The sequence below is a fragment of the Salarias fasciatus genome, chromosome 22 (genome assembly GCF_902148845.1).
Source record: "Salarias fasciatus chromosome 22, fSalaFa1.1, whole genome shotgun sequence".
In the NCBI taxonomy this organism is placed as follows: Eukaryota; Metazoa; Chordata; class Actinopteri; order Blenniiformes; family Blenniidae; genus Salarias; species Salarias fasciatus.
The window spans coordinates 20,534,713-20,556,306 of record NC_043765.1 but is presented as its reverse complement, the minus strand read 5'-3'; the positions used below and the strand labels follow the sequence as shown (position 1 = coordinate 20,556,306).

The following is a 21,594-nucleotide window of genomic DNA, read 5'->3' as shown; positions in this document are numbered from 1 at the left end:
TTATTATTGTAAATAAATTAATAAATTCATTGTAAACCACTGTCTGCTGTTTGTCCTAATTGTAAGCCAGGTCTAATCTGTGTGTCCTTGGCATAAAAATTGATCCCTCCCTTGGTTACATCCTGGCGTTGTCGGCAGGATCTGGCTGACAAAAGCAGATAGTGTTTTATTAATTGTTAGTGCTGGGCATTGGTTTGTTTTGAGGCATTTTGTTAATTGTGAGAGCACATAGAAACAGATTTTAGATATTTATACATATATAAGAGTGAGCATAATAGGGCAGCAGTTGGCACGCCGTGGGATGCCGTGGGACCTGCTTGGGCTGTGATCAGGGCTTCACCACCTTCTCGGCACGATGGCAGAAGAGCTGGATCAACTCCGTACGAGGGTGCAGCAGTTGGAGTCTGAGCGGGACACACTTCGCCGGGAGCGGGACCGGGCACGGACCGAAAACCAAGGAGCTGATCGCGTCGTCTACTTGCCCAGAGAGCGGAAATGCCCGATCTTCCGTGGAACTTATGGTATTGGGGTTGAGGAGTGGGTTGAAGAGGTCCGCACCAGCATGCGTGTCCGGCATGTTGGTGCCAATGATCAAGCGGCCTTCATCTTTGACCACCTCGAAGGTGAAGCACGGGATGAGATCAAATATAGACCTTTAAGAGAACGTGAAAATCCAGGATGCATGGGGTCAAGAGGTCTACAAAGTCATGCGAGCCCCGAGTCCCAATGGTGTTGTGTACTCTGTCGCCCCAGTCGATACCCTCCATCCTGTGAGTCAAGTGCACCGCACAAACATTAAACCTGCCCTGCCACCTCCTCATACCTCTCTGGATGTTTGGCCACAGATTGCCATGGATGGGACCAGTGATGAAAGTGATGTGGACTCTGGATCCTGGCTGGTGTTGCGAGGAGCTGCCGGAGATCCATCTACGCCAGTAGAGGCCCAGGCACCTCAAGCAGGTACACCAGACCTGGTGATACAGCCTCAAGGCGACAGTGGATCCGGACCTAGAAGATCTTCACGACAGACAGCGGGCAGGCATCCCAACCCCCATCGTCTCCCGGGACCTCCCAGGACGGACCGCGAGCAGGCTGCTGCTCCTCTGGTTCAGGGTGCCAGCAGCTCAGCCACAGCCATCTTCCGTCCCTGGTCCTAAGTTAGTCTTATCGGTGGGCCACCGATGCGAAAAAGGCGGGGGTAGGATGTGACCGGGTGGCTTGGTATTTGAGAAAATTCCCACACACTTGCCGGTCTGTGAACGCACCACATGCAGGCAGCGTCTTCCCTGCCCTGATTAGTTATTAGGTGTAGGTGTGCGACAAGCGGGAGAAGTGCTGGGGAAGTCGCGTGGCTGTGCTCGGGGTCTTACGGCTGGGGCCAAGTCCTCGGCAGAGATGCGGGCTCTGATGCGGACTTAAGAGGTAAATGGGGAGCCGGGCTGTACACACTAAGCTGGCTGTGATTTGTGGGTTAATATGCGTTGTTTTTTTTTGCAGACAGACTTAAGTTGTTGTTGCCTACTGAGTAGCTGGGGCTGAGGAAAAGGGAATAGCCACTGCAGCTCTATTATGCTCACTTCTTGGTTAAGAATTTACTAAACGAAATATTGTATGTTTTAATAGTCAATCAGAAAGCACTTGACCCCGCATCTCATGCCTCATAGACGCACAAGCCACTTTTAATGAACGCACAGCACTTGGCACTTAAGTATTTAGGATTTACAGTTTTGGTTTGTTGACCCTTTGGATTTTGTTACTAACTTTGGTTTGGTTAATTTGAGTTGTGTATTAATTTGATTTACTAGTTTGCGTTACTAACTTGAGTTTCTTTTGTATTTCCTAATTAACTTTATGGTGCGAGCTATTCATTGTTGGTTTTAGCGTTCTTGTGGAAATAAAAGAAATAGTTTTATTATTGTAAATAAATTAATAAATTCATTGTAAACCACTGTCTGCTGTTTGTCCTAATTGTAAGCCAGGTCTAATCTGTGTGTCCTTGGCATAAAAATTGATCCCTCCCTTGGTTACAGTACCATGGCTCAGAGTCTCACCTGACGGGCTGGTGTATGATCCTCTGGAGAGACCAACATGTAGCTTTGTGGAAATGAAATGCCCAAACGTGCAGAGCGACTTTGACTGCAGTTATCTCACAGTGCAGCAGGGCCAGCACAAACTTAAAGCCAGGGTTGGCGATCTTGGAAAACTAGCTTGTATTTGAATGTAGCGTCTCCCCAAGGCTCCACTTAGCCCCGCCCAGCTCCCACCCCATTGGAGGAGCTCCCGCTGTTACGGGGGAATGCACTGGACGCGGAAGCGCCGCGCATGGAGTTTCTGATCGCCTCCCATCTTAAACACCTATCTGACTGCCCGCACACAACGTGCAGGGGAGCGCCCCGCCCGCTCCGCTTCGTTCTATTTTTCACGCGAGCCGTGAGCGCCGAGAGCGGGGTGGCAACGCGTGCACTGAACCAGGGTCAGTGCACGCCATTGACATGTATGCGCAGGGGGCAGGTCAAACGGCGAAGGGATTTGATTGGTTTAAAAAAAAGGTGTCCCGGCAAGACTATTGGTTGCTGTTTTTCCCGTTTTACTCCTACTCTACTTTAAAAACACGCTATGAATTGCTTCAAATCGGGTCATAAAGATCATTTTAACCCGTATTTAAAAAAATGTATCTCATTCAGATCCCCAACCCTAGCTTTAAGGAGAGTCATGTTAACTACTGGCAGATCCAGGGACAGCTGCTCATTACTGGCATGAAGTGGTGTGACTTTGTTTGTGCAAATTATGATATGTTTGTCATTTACAGAGATGAGGCAGTGTTGTCCAGAAGGGGTGTGATCTATTTTTCTTTTATGCCCTCCCACACCTTTCTTTTATGCTTTTTACTGCCTTCCCACACCCTCCAGTTGGTGTTGGTGACAACATAGTCAGGAACAACATATTTTAATGGATAGCATCGTCAGTGCCTTGAGTGCAAAAGCTCCAAACCACAGCAAACACGTGAAACATTTGCACCTATTCTGAAGCTGGAATGACAAGTAAGATAAGTGATGTACTTCTGCACCACATATGATGCCTCATTTCCCAACACATCTTTCCTCGCTCGAGCCCCTTAATTCCATCTGGAAGATGCAGCTGCAAAGCATTTTTGGTGAACTTTGCATTGCTTTGAGAATTTTCTGCACAATTCTTGTCACCGTTGCAGGAGGTGAATCGGCTTTCAGCAAGTTGAGGCTGGCTAAGAACTACCTGGGATCAACGTTGGACCCAGAACAGTCTCACCATTCTGTCAATGTAAAGATGTAAATTACATCTTTAGATCTTCTGTCAGAAAGTCAGTATTTCTTCTTCTGCAAGCGAAAGAACAATTTGACAGTTGACATTTTCAGGCTCTATTGATTAGATGACATAGGCCTTTGATGTTAAATGCACCAGCTACAGCTTCAGCTTCTTTTCTCCAAATGAAACTTTTAGATTTTTCCAATGTACCTTCTCATTACAAAAGAAATGTCGCTAATTTGATCAGATTCTGAGTGTATAGTTGTCTCCTGTTCTAGAATTAATGCTTTAAAATCAAAATTTGCACAAGTGTCATGGACCAAAACGTTAGTACACAAACCAGATGTAGCCTTATGTTTCAGGTATCACAAGTAGCACAAGCCAGCTGAATGCATCAGTTCAGGTGGTGAATAAAAGAACCATTCATCAATATGATCTGGCTGTATATTAAACCCTTATTTCTACTTTTTTTTTAATTTTAATTCAATGACCCCCTTTCTTTTTTACTCACGCACCTCATGCACTGACACAGAGTGTACAAGGAAGGAAGAAAGGAAGGAAACCATGATTACCCTTTTCAGTAGTGCAGGGCTCTCAGTGCACGGAAAAATATTCCACCCAACACGCCAGATGGCACTACAGCCTGATGCTGAGCCAGACAAAACACTGCAGCAGTGTTGAATGAGCAAGTGGAGGTCAGGTGTGCATGAGCAGGTGAATGCACACTGCCCCCTCAAGGCACCGCCCACTCACACCATCAGCTGTGTGGGAGACAGCAGAGCTCATCCTGCTCTACTACAATAAATGTGACCCGGTTGAAGAGGTGACAAGTTCCTCTGAACACCGGATCACACCGACAGTGATCTGGGAAGCACACACTGTCTCACTGCTGTTTTTAAAAAAGTAAAGCTGTAGTTTGGAAATATACATTTGTATCAACCCTGAAACTTCAATGGTCATTTTTATTTATTATTTTTACATTTTTTAAGCATCTGTCCGTCTCCTAAGGACCAACACGGAGTGTCGGTCGAAATTTTACAACATACATGATTTACATACAATTAAAAAAAACACCAAAAATGTAACCTTCAAGAACTCCTTTCTTGAGAATGGTTTAAAGCACATGTCAGTTACTAAAAGGATAAAAAGCACTCTACATGCAGAGTGCACGGAGTAAAACTATGTGGATTCAGTTAAGAGGGAAAACAAAAAGACAAGAGACAAACCTGTTTTCTAGTTTTATTGATGGTTATTACCCATGGTTTGAATTTGATCACTCATCCAGTAATAATCATGGCTTTAAAATTAAACTGACTTCCTTAACATCCAAAGTCACCCTCGTCCATTTAAACACGCGATAAAAAAATATATACTTAAGTACTTTGTACAATACTGGTTTTGGTCCAAACAAAAGTGGATCAGAAAAGCCAATATACCTTTAGTCATCAAAGGCTCTCCAATTTTCATTAAGCTCCTTTTAAATGGATTCGGGCAACTTTGAATATAGGAATTTACATAAATTCTAAAGACAAAAAAAAAAAAAAAAAAGCTGAATGCAGAGTTTGTAACACAAAAAAAAAATCCAACTTCACAGATTAAAAAAAAATATCACTATTTACAAGTTTCTTATAATAGTATTCAAAGGCCAATTAAGAGAGAGAAAGAGAGAGAGATTAAGAGGGAGAGAGAGCCAGTGAGAGATAAAGGGAGAGTAGTAGGAATCAGGAGGAGGGAGGGGTGGAGACAGACAGGAGGTGCACAAAAAGCAGAGATGTGGAGCGAACCAGAGAGAAATCAAACACGTAACAGGAGTTTTTCCATAACTATTCATTTATAGTCCTAAAGGAGTAGAACGAGGGCCCAGTCCTCCGGCCCGGTTCGTCCTCCACAGTGCATGGATGCATTTTGTCTCTCTCCCGAACCCTGCCCTCCGTCCTCCTCTGGTTGTTTTTTTTTTTGAACATTCATTTGCTTGCTCACCTGTGACGGCTCCAGGTGACAACTCTTGTCGTTTAGTTTTCATACACACACACACCGACACGCGAACCTCAGCACGTACAAAGGACCCAAACACACCTCGAGTCTGTACATAAGAGGTGTGTGGGTGGGTGGGGTGGGGTGGGGGGGTGGGGGGTGTGTGGGGAGACAAGCGCTCTGCAGTCGTCACAAAGGCTTCACGCTCGTCTCTGTACATACAGCACACTGCACTGACACCGCGGCTTCGTCTCCAGCGGAAAAACCTCAAAACCTGCGAGAGACAAAGACTTTCCGAGATCACCGCTGGAGATGGACCACACGGCTCTCACTACCTCTCTGCACATCACAGCTGATCACCCACACTAATCATTAAGTTTACACTCGCAACTCTTCAAATTTGCTGTTTTTGCCATTGTGATTTTATTACAAAAAGTCATGCCTAAAGTCGAGCAGACATCTGTTAGGTGTTGAAAATATAGATATGACGGTCGTTGCTTGTTACGCCAAGCGTGGGGGGGTCTCTGCTTGATTGTTGTTTGGTAAAGTCGGCGTCATTGTTCAGTCAACAGGTTGGTTTCGATGTCAAGTCCTCTGGTCTGGTCTCACACCACAACTAATTTTATGTGTGGAGGGAGAATATCTGAGTAATCACTCGAGCCCCTGGCTGAATCCCACCCACGTCTGTCCGTCTGCCCAACGCGAGCCCCGGAGCATCCGCCCTTTTCCACATCCCCAACAATTTCAGTGTCTGTCCAGTTGAGACCAGTCGGGACTTCATTCAGCAGTCAGGTCTGAGTCGAGTCTGCGTTTGCCGTCGGGCCACGGGGCTCTACTTTCTGCGCCGCACCGCCGTCTTGATTTTGCGCCCAGGGATGGTTTGTTGTACGGCTGGAGAGGCAGCGAAGGATTTATTTGACCTGGGAGAATAGAAACAAGAAAAAGTAAATCGTTGAAGGTGACACTCAGCAGGAACAGCAAACAACACTAACCCTACGCTTGACAAAACACCATCCATCCATCCATCCATCTTCAAACGCTTATCCGGGACCGGTTCGAGGGGGCAGCAGTCTAAGCTGAGATCCCCAGACTTCCTGTCACCAGACAATTCCTCTAACTCTTTTGGGAGGATACCAAGGCGCTCCCAGGCCAGCTGAGAGACTGTCTCTCCAGCGTGTCCTAAACCTTCCCCCTGGGGCCTCCTCCCAGTAGAACATGCCCGGAACACCTACCCAGGGAGGCGTCCAGGGGGCATCCTTAATTGCCGGAGCGACCTCAGCTGGCTCCTCTCGATGTGGAGGAGTCGCGGCTCTACTCCGAGCTCCTCCCTGGTGACTGAGCTCCTCACCCTATCTCTAAGGGAGCGCCCAGCCACCCTACGGAGGAAGCTCATTTCAGCCGCTTGTATCTGGGATCTTGTCCTTTAGGTCATGATCCAAAGCTCATGACCATAGATGAGGGTGGGAACGTAGATTGACTGGTAAATCAGTCCGCCTGTCAATCTCACACTCCATCCGTCCCCCACTCTTGACCAAGATCCCAAGATACTAAATCTCCACCACTTGGGTCAGGGTCTCGGCACAGACCTGGAGAAGACAGGCCACCTTCTTCCGGTCAAGGACCATGGCCTTAGGTTTGGAAGTGCTGATCCTCATCCCTGTTGCTTCACACTCGGCTGTGAACCGCCCCAGTGCATGCTGGAAGGTCCAGGTTTGATGGAGTCAACAAGACAACATCATCTGCAAGAAGCAAAGACCTGTGGTCCCCAAACTGGACCCCTTCCGGCCCCTGGCTGCACCTAGAAATTCTGTCCATAAAGATTATGAAGAGAACCGGTGACAAAGGGCAGCCCTGCCGGATTCCAACATGTACCGGGAACAGGTCCGACTTACTGCCGGCAATGCGGACCAGGCTCCTACTAGGGTCATACAGAGACCAGACGGCCCTTAACAAGGGGGCCCGGACTCCGTATTCCCGAAGCACCCCCCACAACACACCACGAGAGACGCGGTCGAACGCCTTCTCCAAATCCACAAAACACATGTGGACTGGTTGGGCGAACTTCCACGAACCCTCGAGCACCCTATGGAGGGTAAAGAGCTGGTCCAGTGTTCTGAGACCAGGACGAAAACCAAACTATTCTTCCTGGATCGGCTGTTCGACTATCGGTCGAATCCTCCTCTCCAGTACGCTGGCATAGACTTTCCCAGGAAGGCTCAGGAGTGTGCTCCCCCTATAGTTGGAGCACACCCTCCGGTCCCCCTTTTTAAAAAAGGGGAGCCACCACCCCGGTCTGTCAATCCAGAGGCACCGTCCCCGACCGCCACGTGATGATGCAGAGATGTGTCAACCAAGACAGTCCCTGCACATCCAGAGACTTAAGATACTCAGGGCGAATCTCATCCACACCCGGTGCCTTGCCACTGAGGAGCTTATCAACCACCTCAGTGCCTTCAGCTTGGGCGATGGACGAGTCAACCTCTGAGACCTCAGCCTTTGCTTCCTCCCAGACCCGACTTTTTCCACCACAGCCACTCAGGCTGCAGTTCACTCGGCCTTCGGGTACCTGTCAGCTGATTCGGGAGTCCCATGAGCCAACAAGGCTCGATAGGACTCCTTCTTCAGCTTGACGGCAGCCCTCACTTCCAGTGTCCACCAATGGGTTCGGGGATTGCCGCCACGGCAGGCACCGGAGACCTTACGACCACAGCTCCGGGCAGCTGCTTCGACAATGGAGGTGGAGAACATGGTCCACTCGGACTCAATGTCCCCAGCCTCCCTCGGGACATGAGAGCTCTTCCGGAAGCAGGAGTTGAAAACCATGCTGACAGAGGGTTACGCCGGACGTTCCCAACAGACCCTCGCAACACGTTTGGGTCTGCCAAGTCTGTCCGGTTTCCTCCTCTGCCAGCGGATCCAACTCACCACCAGGTGGTGATCGGTCGACAGCTCTGCTCCTCTCTTCACCCGAGTGTCCAAAACACGCAGCCGGAGGTCAGATGACACAACAACAAAGCCGATCATCGATCTCCGACCTAGGGTGTCCTGGTGCCAAGTGCACTTATGGACACCCTTGTGCACGAACATGGTGTTTGTTATGGACAAGCTGTGGCTGGCACAGAAGACCAATAACAGAACACCACTCGGGTTCAGATCAGGGAGGTCGTGCATCCTAATCACCACCGTCCAGGTCTCACTGTGTTGCCCACGTGGGCGTTGAAGTCCCCCAGTAGAAGCACTGTCCAGCACCCTTCCCAGGGATTCCAAGCAGGCCAGGTATTCTGCACTGCTGTTTGGCCCGTAAGGCGAAACAGCAGTGAGGCACCTATCCCCGACCCAAAGGTGCAGAGATGCAACCCTCTCGTCCACTGGGGTGAACTCCAACACATGGCGGCTGAGCTATGTGGCTATGAGCAAACCCACAAAACATGACTTTTTCAAAAAATGTCAAAGCAAACATACCCCATATTAAATGCTGAAGCTTGGTTAAAGTTGAATCCACTTCCTGGCTGGGGTGCCATGGAGGGGTTGGTGGCAGGAGCAGGGGAGCCAGTGGCTCCGGCTCCAAAGGTAAACACGCCTGAAGTGTTGTTTGTAGCTCCGAAGCCACTGCTTCCTCCGAACTGGAAGCCTCCGCTCGCTAGAAATACGTCAAGCATTTGTCATAATTAACACAACTGTAACCTGTTCAGTCTCTGAGCACATTCATTCTGAGAAGCGATTACAGTCTCCTACCTGGGGCAGAGTTTGCGGCGCCCCCGAACACAGGTGTGGAGTTGGTCTGCTGTCCAAACACAGGGGCAGCGTTGGCTTTGGCCCCGAAGCCCGGGGTCTGGGAGGGGGTGGCCGTGAAAGGAGAGCCAAAGGATGATCCAAATGAAGGGGCCTGACTGGCCCCGAAGCCGCCTGAGGGGGCCGGACTGAACGCAAATGGAGTGGGAGCCGCAGATGGAGCTGCAAGAGAAAGGCGTGCACATGATAGAAATGAGATCAGTGTTACTTGCAAATAGACCAGTCCAGTGATCAATATAAATAAGAGTTGAATAAAACCCTGACCTGAGGAAGAGGCAGCAGAGGGTGCTGCTGCTCCAAAATTGAAAGAGGGAGCAGTGGCAGGAGGAGCAGCATTGGCAGGAGCGCCAAAGATGAAGGGCTGAGCGAGAGCAGGGGCTGGAGTGGAGTTCAGGGGAGCAGCTGTGGGCACAGGTGGCTGGCTGTCCTGACTCTGGCCAAACAGGAAGGGTTTAGCTGGAGGAGCATCGCTGGAGGTGGCGGCAGGCTGACCGAACACGAAGGGAGAAGCAGAGGGAGCGGCGGCCGCTGCCGGGGCGGTGGGCCCACTGCTGCTGGTGGTGGCCGTGGTGCAGCCAAACAGACTGGGAGTCGGGGTGGAGGACGAAGACGTGGTGGAGCTCGTGGAGTTGGCTGAGTTGGTAGAGTTGAAAGAAAAACCTGGTTTCGGAGCAGGAGAGTCTGGTCGGGAGGAGGAAACGTTTGTGTGAGTAAAAACATTGTGGCAAAGCCATGCATATCACAACGCTGCTTGATTTTAACTTTGAACTACTTCTTATTCTTTTGGATGAAAATAAAGAACATAAACAAGCACAACTATTTAAAACAAACTTGTAAAAACTTTGATTAAGTGGCTCTGCATGAGTCCAATCATCTATTCAGTTTTTGGCAACTAACTGAGAAACTACGAAATCGATTCATGACACATTCAAATTGATAATTAGACTGCAGCTGACGCATCTCTTATCAAAGAAACACACTGCTGATAGATCTGTGCAATGATCAGAAAGTTAACTGAGCCTAACAACCAGAAGCAGGGAGCTTAATCTAAAACTCGTTTATACATTTTATCTGCGCAGTCTGGAGAAAAACGCGAGCATAAAAGTCACACAGCGTGTTAGGGTTAGGCGATTGTATATTTCCACAATGCACGGTGGATGACATCATTATAGAAACAGTAAACAGATAACACACCTGCAGCATTTTGTCCAAAAGTGAAGGTGGGTTTAGGAGCCTCTGAAGTGACGGCTTCACTCTTATCTGCTGGCTTCCCGAATGTGAACGCCGGCGGAGGCTGTTCTGCTGGCGCACTGGGCTTGTTGAAGGAAAAGCCTCCTGTCGTTGCGGGCGCAGGATCAGCTTCCTTACTAGCAGCACTGAAAAGGAAGGTAGACGGCAACGAGGAGCCTGCGACGTCCTTTTTGTCCTCTGGTTTCCCGAAGGTGAACGTGGGAGCAGCCGGCTCCTTGTTTGCCTGTAATGATCCGAAAGCAGGGCTCCCTTGTGACGCATTTGTCGCCAAACTTGGATCGCCCAACCGGCTAAACACAGACCCAGTTGTGGTGGTTGCTGTTGTGGTGGTTGTGTTGCTGTTTGTTGATGTGGTGTTATCTGACGATGCCTCGCTGTCGCTCTTTCCTTGAGGTTCTGGATCGACAGTTGAACTTACAGTCACGCAAGGATCTGACGTTTCCTCTGCGGGTTTCGACAGTCCAAATGTGAAGCCACCTTTAGAGGAGTTACTTTCTGTGCTAGAAGATCCAGTTCCAAACACGATACCACCACTGGTGCCAAACTTAAACCCTGAACCTGCCGCGGGCGGCTCGGTCTTTTTATCTTCACTGGAGGCAGTTCCGAATTTAAAACCATCGGACGAGCCGAACTTGAACCCTGATGAGGCTGTACTGTCTTTAGGAGTGGTTTCTGACGGGGCGCTTCCAAACGGGACACCAAATTTAAATCCACCTGAAGAAGCCGTCGACTCTGACAGTGAGCCCCCAAACTTTAAACCACCGGCCGCCGATCCTGAAGTGCTGTCTGATGTGCCAAACTTGAAGCCACCAGAAGTAGAGGTAGAAAAGCCAAGCGTGGTCCCACCAGCTGAAGAACCGAAGGCTGCAGTGAACAGGGGGGAAAAACATGAGGAAAGGATGCAGGGTGTGTGTGTATATATATATAAAATAAAGATTTTTTTTATTTTTACTTGATATTAAAAAAAAAAATACAAAAACACACAGTGTGTGGCCTTTGTTACCTTTGGGCTCCACACTAGCTCCAGGTTTGGCTGCTTGACAGGCTACACACTGGACATCTGCAGCCTTGTTCTGCACCAGACAGACGTCACAGTCCCAGGCCCCCTCTGGCTTTTTAAACTTGTCTCCCAGTCCAAACACTGGTGCACTGCTGGCTGATGAAGCAGCTTCAGCTGAAGCACCTGTAAAACACGTGAAGGGATGGTGCTTAAAAAAAACAATATATTTTCTGACATGCAGAGGAATGGGTACGAACCAAATAGAGCTGCAACTTGAAAATAAGAAAATACGAATCCCCTCGTCATGAACTCATTACCTGGTTTTGCACTCGTGCAGGCCACACACTTGGTGTCCTCGGCCTTGTTCTGTACCATACATGTATCACACTCCCATGAGCCTTCAGGTTTTTTGAATTTGTCTCCAAATCCAGAGAACCCTGTCGCAGCAGGCTCTGCGGGGGTCGATACAGTCTTAACAGCTGAGAAGGCAGAAGGAAGAGTCAGGGACGGCTTGAGTCCCGTCCCAGGTTTGGCCGTTTCACAGGCCACACACTTTACTGCATCGGGCTTGTTGAGAACAAGACACGTGTCGCAGTCCCACGTTCCTGTAGGTTTGGAAAACACCGAGCCAAACCCTGTGGCTGCTTCTGCTGCTGCTGTTGATGTTGTAGTTGTCGAGGTGTTTTTGCTGCTGCTCTCCAGGCCAACAGAAGGCGCAGGAGTTTGTTTACTGTCTATGGACTTGGTTGAAGAGTTGGGCTGAGGAGCCGCACAACAAACACACTTTGTGTCCGACAGTTTGTTGGGAACCAAGCAGACGTCACAGGTCCAGTCTGCTGAGGCTTTGAAAACCCCCGAGAACGCTGTTGTTGAGGAGGAGGAGGTTGAATTGGTGGAGGCGGCCGTCGACTGCGCCGGCTTTGGCTGCGGCGTGACATCGGGGCTTGGTGTAACTTGAGCAACAGGTGAGGCAAAGCCTGGAGGAAAACGGGCAGAAATAAGATGCTGACCTTCCAGATTCAGTCTTGTAAAAATGTGGAACCACAAAGAACTTGAAACTCTCACCGGGAGCTTTGAGAAGGTCCAGCACGCTGCCTTGCTTCAAGACCTTGGCTGGTTTGAAAGGTCCTTCGAAATCTTCTGTGCTTTTGGTGGTTGTTGATTTGACTGAGGGGGAAAAAAAAAAAAACAAAAAACAAAAAACAAAAAAACAGGGAATAAAAACTGACATCCAGCTCTCTTTATCAATCAGTTAGAAGTGAAGTAATCTGTCTTACCTGCTGCTGTACTCGGAGTCGTCAGCTTCCCATTCGACATGGAGGGGCCTAACTTTGCTACAGGTGCACTGAAAGTGAATCCAGCCTGCAAACACAGAAAATCATCATCATTTCTGAGACCATGAGACACCAATGATGCCAATCAGAAAAAGAAATATTTACTTACAGAAGGGGAAAAGGAAGGTGGGCTAGCAGCAGTGGCTTTGACAATAGGAGAGGAGAAAGTAAAAGGTACACAGGGGGGTGTTGAAGCCTTTGGTGGATCCTGAGAGCAGAAGCAAATTTAGACTCAGTCTTGTTTACTGCAGCACCACTAGAATAGAGAGTGGCGGTTTTGGAACAGACCTTGTTTGCGAGCGTCTCCTTGGCGGGAGTCGTGGCTGTGATCTTCGAGGTGGAGCTGATGGAAGCGGAGGTGGTGGGAGGTGGTGCCAGAGCGGATGAGAAGCTGAACGTGGGCAATGCGGATGTGCTGATGGGAAGTGAAATCGTTGGGAGGTCTGGTGCCTCGGCGATCTGAAATCGGAACAAGTAAAACTCACACGAACAATTGATATCAACGCGCAGCTACAGAAAGTTCCCTGTTTTTAATTGTATTAATTGTATACAGGAAATTAGCTTTTGAATAACACTGGACTGAGGTATAAAATTCTCACCTCGTCGTCTTCTTGGCGTTTGGCGGAGGGCCGTGCAGTGGTCCTCTCCCTCTTCATCTTGCCTCCTCCGGAGCCGGCGCTGCTGGCTGCAGGGGTGCTGCTGGACAGTGGATGGACAGGCCCACTGGAAGTCATTGTGCTGCAGGACCCATGAAGAAAAACAACACAAAACACCACACAAATTGTTATCACAGCAACAGTAAGGCAATAGAACACTGGGACAAAATGTCAATTCACACAAAAAAAGACTTTCTTAGTAAAAACCATTTCCATATCTTGCATTGGATACTTTATAATTCTGCCAAATCAGTAGAACGCCGACATCCCATGAACACTACTGATCGATCAATGAAAAATAAAACTGACAAGTTCTCCGAGTTCCTTTCATCTTCACTGACTCACACCTGAATCACATCAGAGTAGCTATGTCTTACCTTAGAGATTGACCTGGGGTTGCTTCGGGTAGTTGGGGCGATTGTCTTGTTGGCTGAAACAACCACAAAGACTAAATCAGAAAAACGATAACAGTGTCGACTCAAAGGGGGGCAGTTTCTGTCATTTTGGACATGGAATTTAATTTTCTGAAGTAAAATCATGTAGATGTGGGAAACATACTGTGTCTCTTGGTGTTCGCTCTGCGGCTCGGCTCACCCCTCCGGGGGTCAGAGTGGGCCTGAACGACACCGAGCGGCTTCCTGACACCGGTGTGGCAACAGGAACCACGAGTTTCTGCACGGGAGGAAGGCTCGGCTCCATCTGCATTTTACAAAGCGGTTCAAGTTAAAAAAAAAAAAAAAAAAAAAAAAAAAAACCACAGAAGGACGTGTCACAAGGCTGTAAAAGGCAATGGAAGACGTTTCTACAGTCTGCTGTGAGGGATGTTCTTCACAGAAACATCCATTCTTCCCAAGTTAATTTGTTGCTTTTGGTACAAAGGTCAAACCGAGCACTGCAAGAGCTGCAGCACTCCAATGGCGTTTCGGATTCATTTGCTGAATTTCGAGGGTTCTTCTGGTTCTGGACCCGTGCGGGTCAAAGCCGCATTGTTTACTCACTCACAAAGCAGCTGTCGCAGCTGGGAATGCCTGACAGTAATTACTGAAAACCAGTCCAGTGCAGAGCTCGCCGGGCACAAGCTTTAACAATGAACTACATTTAACACACTTCCAGAAACCAAATACAGCAAGCAGCGGACCAGTCCTGCCCACAAGTGTGTGTATGATTGCACACACACACGTACAAAAGACACACACACACACAGCGGGCAACAGCTGAGGGAAATGTTCAAGAGAGGGAGAGAAATAGGAGGCCATCGCGCAGTGTTTTAGGGAAATGACAAACCGCAGCAAGTGCTGCTCATGTTGTACAATGATACACTTCTTCACACTGCTCGGTGCGACGGGCAGACGCACACGTTCAGCAGCTGAACTGCAAACTGGAGCTTCGGGTCAAACCAGGACACTGTCAAATTAAAAGCAAGACCAAGCATGCAGCGCTGCGAGAACAATTCTTTATTCACTCACTCGTTTCTTTTTTGACTGAGGGTGTGAAACATCCAGATCCCTGCCGTCCATCGTCTGGAAAGACAGACGCAGACATTCAATGTTCAGTGTTTCGGGCTCATCATTTGATGAGGAGAAAAGCACACAGGTGTCTACGCTATATGCTGAGCAGTAACGACACTTACTGGTGAAGCGGCTGCTGGGATTCTTTTGGCGTCCTGGTGAATCAAGACAAATCAAAACGCAGCTGTGATATTACGACACAAAGTTTCTAGCGACAAGCTCAACGGCAGCGACTCAAAATGTCATCGCAGTGATCAGAACGTGTGCGTGCGTGTACTCACAGCTAGTGGACTGGACATGCGCTCCAGTGACTGCAGGATGCGTCTGGCGGTGGCGCTGGTCACTCCGCAGGGCTGAGCGCCAGCGGGCTTGGCCTTGATCTGTCTCCTCACCGGGGCCTAAACATCAGAGGAGCTGCCTTAATTTCCAAATGGACTGAAAACAAACCTATTTCAGTCATACGGATGCTCCGAGTGAGTCACGGCTGTGGATGTGGTTAAAGAACTGAACATTAACAGAATAGTTAGCTCACATCTAGTTTCCAGCAGTGTTTCGCTCTTTGTTAAAAACACTCCGGTTCTTCGTTATGTGTGTGTGTGTGTGAGTGACCTGGTACGGTGTTCCAGGACGAGAGCGGGAGCTTCTGGCCGCCGATGCTCCGCCGTACGTCGTCTTCCCGGGGTAGAACGGCGAATCTCCGAGCTGGCTGGAGTTCAGCCCTGTGCTGTTTAGTGACGACTGGCAAAGAGAAGATGACATGGATACATGACTCACTGGATATGAGGTCCAGACAAGCAACAAGCATCTCCAAGCGTGGTTTCATTAACATTTGAACTTCTTTGTCCATAAATGGCCCAAAGTACCCTCATGTAAGGTAAACCCTGCCAGCTATTCTATAAAATACATATTTACATTCCAACGTAACACAGTTTTACGTGTGTGAGACGTCAGGGTAGTTTCACACACAGGCTGAGTGTCACATTCCTGTCTTGTCACAGTATCTGAGACACAATAAAAGAAGTTGGTTTATTTAAAGCTGGTTAAACTGACTTTCCTGGGCATGAGGCCCTGAAACTCAGAGTAAACACTCAACATCACAGAAGTAAAACCAAAACCACAACTGGCTTCTGAGAGGAGAGGTGAAAATTATTTTATAACGGCATAAAATGCAGCACTGTAAGTTATTGATTAAGGCATTGATTTTTCACATTCACCTTCAGATAATTGTCCACTGCACACCACATTTTGAACAAAAACTAAATGAGAATTTTATAATTTAAATAGGTCACTTTGCACCACAGTGTGGACTGAAAACGTTTTAAAAAATATCCAATTCTGCGTGACAGATCTATGGGTAAATCAATCATAATCTTCCAGATTGACGTGACATCTTGAAGGAAATCCAGATACTTACATTGGATGAGGTTCTGAAGACCGACAGGTTGAAAGCAGGTTTTTTCAGGCTGGACTGTGAAGGCTGAGGACCAGAGTGCGTTCGGTCCGTCTCTGGAGACCAAAGCTGGGGAAGTGATGATGTTTTGGAGGTGGGAACATCTGGGAGAAATAATGACACCACTTCAGATCACCGATAGAGAACCTGTGCATCAATGCCCTTCAGAACTCTCCAATGTTTGACGAAATTCAAGTAATTTCTGTCGCCGTTTTGCCAAACTGGATTATCGCACAGATAATCTTCATTTATTACAAGTGGCGCGATCACGGCAATATTATATCAACAGAATACAGCTAACTGAACAACAGTCCAGCAAATCTCCTGTGCAGATAGCTTCCACTTTCTGCTGAGGCTGCACGAAGCCGTGGGCGTCGTGTTTAAAAAAAAAACCTGCAGACTGTTTGTTTTCAGGACACATGGCTGACCTCCCATGGATGTGTTGATGACATTTTATTCCACTTTCTTCGCTTTTCTTTTCAAAAGGAACCGAAGGTCTGAATGACAAACAGACCTTGTGCACCGGGTTTAGTCGTTCCCAGTTGAGGGAGAAAAATGAGTTTGAAAGCATCAACACCGAAACAAAACAACGCCAGCCTAGAATTAAAAGCCTTCGTAATCTGCAGGTTTTTTTTTTTTTTTTGCTTTTATAAACAGTTAATTAAACATTACATTATACAACAAAAGGTGCAATTTGTAAATCAGCCGCATGCATGCTAATTTATGCAAATTATACAGATTGTGTTTTAGGAGCTGTTGTGGCTTCGAGGCTAAATTAGTAACTTCCACAATGTGGACGTTACCCAACAAGCTGTCTTGCAAAACACCTTCATAAGTGCCAAACCTAACGGATCCCATGCGAAAATGCCTTCCTGAAGACACTCTCTCATTCCACTAGCAGTCTGCCAACTCCGTCTTTACCTTTGTCGGATGCACGGGACGAGAATCCACTCGTGGTGGAGATGTTGTCGTCTTCATGCTGTGACAGGTTGTCCTTGATTTCTTTGACCAAGGAGTAGCCCGTGGAGAAAGGTCCCGGGGCCGAGGAGGTGGAGGGCTGCGAGAACATGCTGCTGGAGCCCCCGAAGGCCGAGGAGAAAGTTTCCAGCGGCGTGAAATGGAGATGAGAGCGACTGAGGGGAGGCCGAGAGAGGACGTTTTCCTGGAAGTTCAGGGTTGCCCGGCTTGTTGAAGGTTCTTGTGCGGAAAAGGAGGAACAAGCGAGTGAGTTCGCAGCACAACAAACTGGAACAAAAATAAGAGTTTTAGATGGTCACCGACTGAGTCCTCACCTGTGTTACTGGTGCTCGGCTCCGGCTCGGGGGAGTCTCGTCCATCAAGTGCAGGAGGGCCCTCCTCGCTGCCGTTGGGAGGAGGAAGCTGGCAGTTCTGCTCTGTCCTCGGTTCTGACGCTCCTTCCTCGGGACCATCTCCGTTATTAAAGTATTTCTGCAGCCAGGAAGGAACGATGCTCTTCACCGTGTCCGTCACTCGACTTATGAGGCCTGACTGCTGCTGGGGACATACATAGAGGGACAAAATGAATGAGAGGAAATTTTAGAACGCTAAAGTAGCACTGACTCAAGTTTTTACAAGCTGCTTTCTGCTGAGAAAAAAAAAAAAAAAAATCCAGACAACTGGCACCAGACAAACACTTGATACATGTTAAATGAAAAAGCTCCCACACATTTGAACAAACAGACCTCCACAGTATTTTGAGAATCATGAAAACACAACTGAACACTCTGGATGGAATAAGACGGGGAAGAAAAAAAAAAAAAAAAAAAAAGGAAAAGTGATGAATGCTAAGGGATTTTTTTTTTCTTCTTTTTAATTGGCTGTGCAAACCTTCTGGAAATTAGAGGCTGTCTGTCTTCCCAAATCCACAAAAAACAAAAACAAAACCCAGTTTGACGGAAACTGGGTCAGGGACCGAGTATGCTGCGAGGAAAAACTGAGCAAGCGACTCTGATCTGCACCGCACCGAGGTTAAATATCCCAATCGATAAGGTTGAGTCTGATCTCTGACAGAAAACGCACAAAGTAACTGCAATTAGAGGATTTAAAGATCTAAAGAGCTCTCCTCTGCAAGATCTGTAAACGCGACTGAAAAAACATGAAAAAGCTCTGACTTGGAGTCTCAGCAAGAGTTAATGTCACTTATTAACACAAAGGAATTAAAACAATCGCTATGTGTCTGAGTTAAAATGTAAGCTCTGCTTTGCAATCTAGTACCTTAATGTAAAGAGCACTTCAGGAAAAAGTGTACTGAAGAGCAGAAAACTAAACAGTCCTCAAGCTGCTTCCAGCTCAAATAGGACAGCCGCAAGAAGAGAAAAGCTGAGTGAAGGTGCAAGTTAACTACTACATCTCTTCATTAGTCGCTCGTGCGCCTCGTGGTGGCTTTCAACACCTGATAACAAATGTGCGCCTCTTGTCTGCTCCTTATCTGTGACATCCACCTGTGGGTCGACACTGTACTTTACCCTTGGTGCAAACACACGCCGCTTTGGCCGACCGACAAGTGCAACAACCAAAATAACGCTGGTTGTTTTCAGCGCTGAAAAACAAAACGGGTTCCAGTTTGAGTTGTGAGACAGAAGCCGAGGAGTTGTATAGTGGCAGCTCACGCCTAAAACCAGGAACTCTGACAGAATTTGGCAGTACCTGGGCTGCTTTGGCATTTCATCTCACACACAATGAGAACAAGTAACAACGAAACACATGAGGGAGAACATGTAACCTAAGACTTGCTGAGTCCACTGAACCAGCTCCACATTCATTCCACATGAGAAGGTAAATACAAGCACGTTCGACACCGATACAACGCGCATCACGGTTGTTGGAAGATGAATCCAGTCAGCAATGGTGCAAACACTTCATGTCTTGTCAAGCGCCTTCTCTCTCTTTTTTTCGCAATGAATGTTGTGCAAGTCAAGTCAACCCTGAACAAAAGCGTAAACGCAGCTTCTCAACAACAGCAATCAAGATTTGGATGATTGATGCTTTTGGGTAAGTGGACGTCAACTACAATTTAGAAGAGGCTGAAAGACTGCCTACTTCTGAGTCGCTGCATGAGCATAAACAGATTATAATCCCTGAGAAATCATTCAATCCATGTTTGCATCTAGTGTAACTGAATACTGAAAAAGGGTAACTGAATCACAGTTTGTTGGTAGAAATGAAAGAATCCCTCCATTTCATACATGTGAGGAACCCTGAACACAAACATTTTCACCAAATCAGCATCTAATACAACTCTGGCTACTCCTGAGCTGGAAAACAGAGACAGCAACATCAAAAGACACGACACTTTGTTGGGAATATTAACACAGCAAACACATGTCAGCTCAAAGCAAATGACGATAAGTCCCTCAAATACCGTTATAAGCACCGAGCAGCTCATGGGCCACTCATGCTTGGTTCTCTACACCTTGTGCAGGAAGAGTCAGTGACAATAACGAATAACATCGAAGTTAATGCATAAAACGATTTAATTTCACCAGTGCAAGCATTTCAAACTCATGGGGGGACTTTCATTCATCTCCAATGTGTTGAACGATGACAACTAGAATCATTATCGGAGAAGGCAAGGCTGATGCAAAGTGGGAAAACCAACATGCATTTTACTTCACGCATGTTGGTTTTTAAAATAAGGCATAATGAGCAGAATTCATTGTTGACTCTCACCAAAATATAATGGGCCACGCAACATATCAAGTTTGGCTCTCATCCAAGAAATGTTGACTGAACTTTGTGATGTTGCTCAAGCACACCGGATTATATGAGCCGTTCAAACTGAATTTTTGCCCATAAAGGCAATATAACAGTGTGCAATCCCACCTAAACTCTCAAGAAAAATGTTAACATATGTGGGGCCAGTAGAATAAATTTAAATACATGATTAATAGATAAAGACATAAATTTCTTTCTATATATTGTAATGAATCTTATTTTTCTCAATGGGGCATATCGTTTAAAATCACAAATACTTTTCCAGTGTTGCATCTAAAACTCAAGAAAACTACACTTTGAGTGCATCTAAGCAGAAATTTTATAGGATCTCAAATTGACCTGGCTGACTAGTACATAAAATTAAAAAATCAAAGAAATCAGTAGACAGTAAAGGGAGGGTCTAGAAAGCCCCCATGTTGGTATTTATGTAGCATAATTCTGTTATCCACAGACACTGATTCACACATCCGTGAATAACATGTGTCGAACAAAAGCAATTATTAACTTAATCTAGTTGGCTGAAAAAACGCAGTAACACAACCAAATGTTGGTGGGATTCGATGACTGTGCATCATTTAATTATTGACAAGGAAAACCGTTAACGGAACGTGTCAGTTTTCCCACATAAATTAGCGCCGCAGCCAGGAGAAACGCATGCGTCAATAAACTTTATTACAGGTTGACAAATACATTCACTTGACCTGCCTTATATCAATCAATAAACGAGTTGATTGCTGTAAATAAAACGATTATTTCGAAGCTCCCGGCGCTGATGTCCAGGCGGCGAATGGCCACCATGTGAGAGTGCACACATGGTCAACGCTTCCTGCGCAATTCAGCTGGCTGAGATTTGGCTAATGCTAGCCGCCGTTTAAATATGTGCCTCAAAGGCGCGCAGGATCCCGTGAAAAATGTCTTCTTGGCGCGAGACAGCTGGGCACAGAGGTGGACATTTGTAGTGTAGTGCCAAGAAACCATGTCACCTCCACCTGCAGAGGTGCGAAGGCATCAAAACTTAAAAGCCAAAGACAACAATGCGCTGCTGGCCAGCGTTAGCCTGTTAGCTAACATTAGCTAATAGACTAACACTAAGAATCCCACTTCCTGCTAACTTTGCTAACAGCTAGCGATTTAAAAACCAACTCGCAGTTGGTTATCTCAGCCCGCCGCGGCTGTACAACAGGAACAAATTAGAATCGAGTAGTCTCAACAATACACAACGGCACGATTTGACCTGTCAAGACCGTCTGATTGTGCTAACAGCATTAGCATTTCCTGAACATGCTAACAGTGCGTGGAGGCCACGAGCAGGCCGTGAAATGTCTCCCAACAAAACAAAAACACAAACTGGGAGGCGATAACGCCACAATCTCCCCAACGGCCTCGTTTCGGGCTTTTGACTTGAACGCCCGCGTGCGATTTACCTGCTTGCTCTTGGCGTAAGGTTTCGAGGCGATGTGATATCTCCTGCTTCTGATTTTCCCTCCACCCGCGGCCGCCATGGCTCTTCCGTCTGAGTGTCTCGGTGCTCGGCGCCGGATAGCTGTCACCCAGCGCAGCGGCCGCGCGCACGGAACTCTGGGAAATGTAGTAAGCAGACACAACAAAGGAC

General features: G+C 47.4%; 1 protein-coding gene across 2 annotated transcripts; it reads right to left on the bottom strand.

Annotated features, from left to right (window-relative positions):
* Window positions 1-4,508: 4,508 nt before the first annotated feature.
* Window positions 4,509-21,524, bottom strand: nup153 (nucleoporin 153). 2 transcript variants are annotated; one of them, XM_030120223.1, is made up of 22 exons: window positions 21,407-21,524; window positions 17,540-17,759; window positions 17,169-17,444; window positions 16,212-16,351; window positions 15,407-15,535; window positions 15,079-15,195; window positions 14,920-14,952; window positions 14,756-14,809; window positions 13,848-13,988; window positions 13,667-13,719; window positions 13,233-13,371; window positions 12,922-13,092; window positions 12,743-12,841; window positions 12,577-12,661; window positions 12,365-12,466; window positions 11,617-12,276; window positions 11,303-11,482; window positions 10,243-11,163; window positions 9,313-9,729; window positions 8,992-9,210; window positions 8,719-8,896; window positions 4,509-6,176 (listed from the first exon to the last, which is right to left on the bottom strand). In XM_030120223.1, exons 1-22 carry the CDS (start codon window positions 21,482-21,484, stop codon window positions 6,089-6,091), a joined length of 4,500 nt encoding a protein of 1,499 aa, XP_029976083.1. In that variant the 5' UTR covers window positions 21,485-21,524; the 3' UTR covers window positions 4,509-6,088. The 2 variants fall into 2 exon arrangements, with proteins under 2 accessions (XP_029976083.1, XP_029976082.1); XM_030120222.1 differs by having other exon boundaries at window positions 17,540-17,762; window positions 21,407-21,508.
* Window positions 21,525-21,594: the final 70 nt, after the last annotated feature.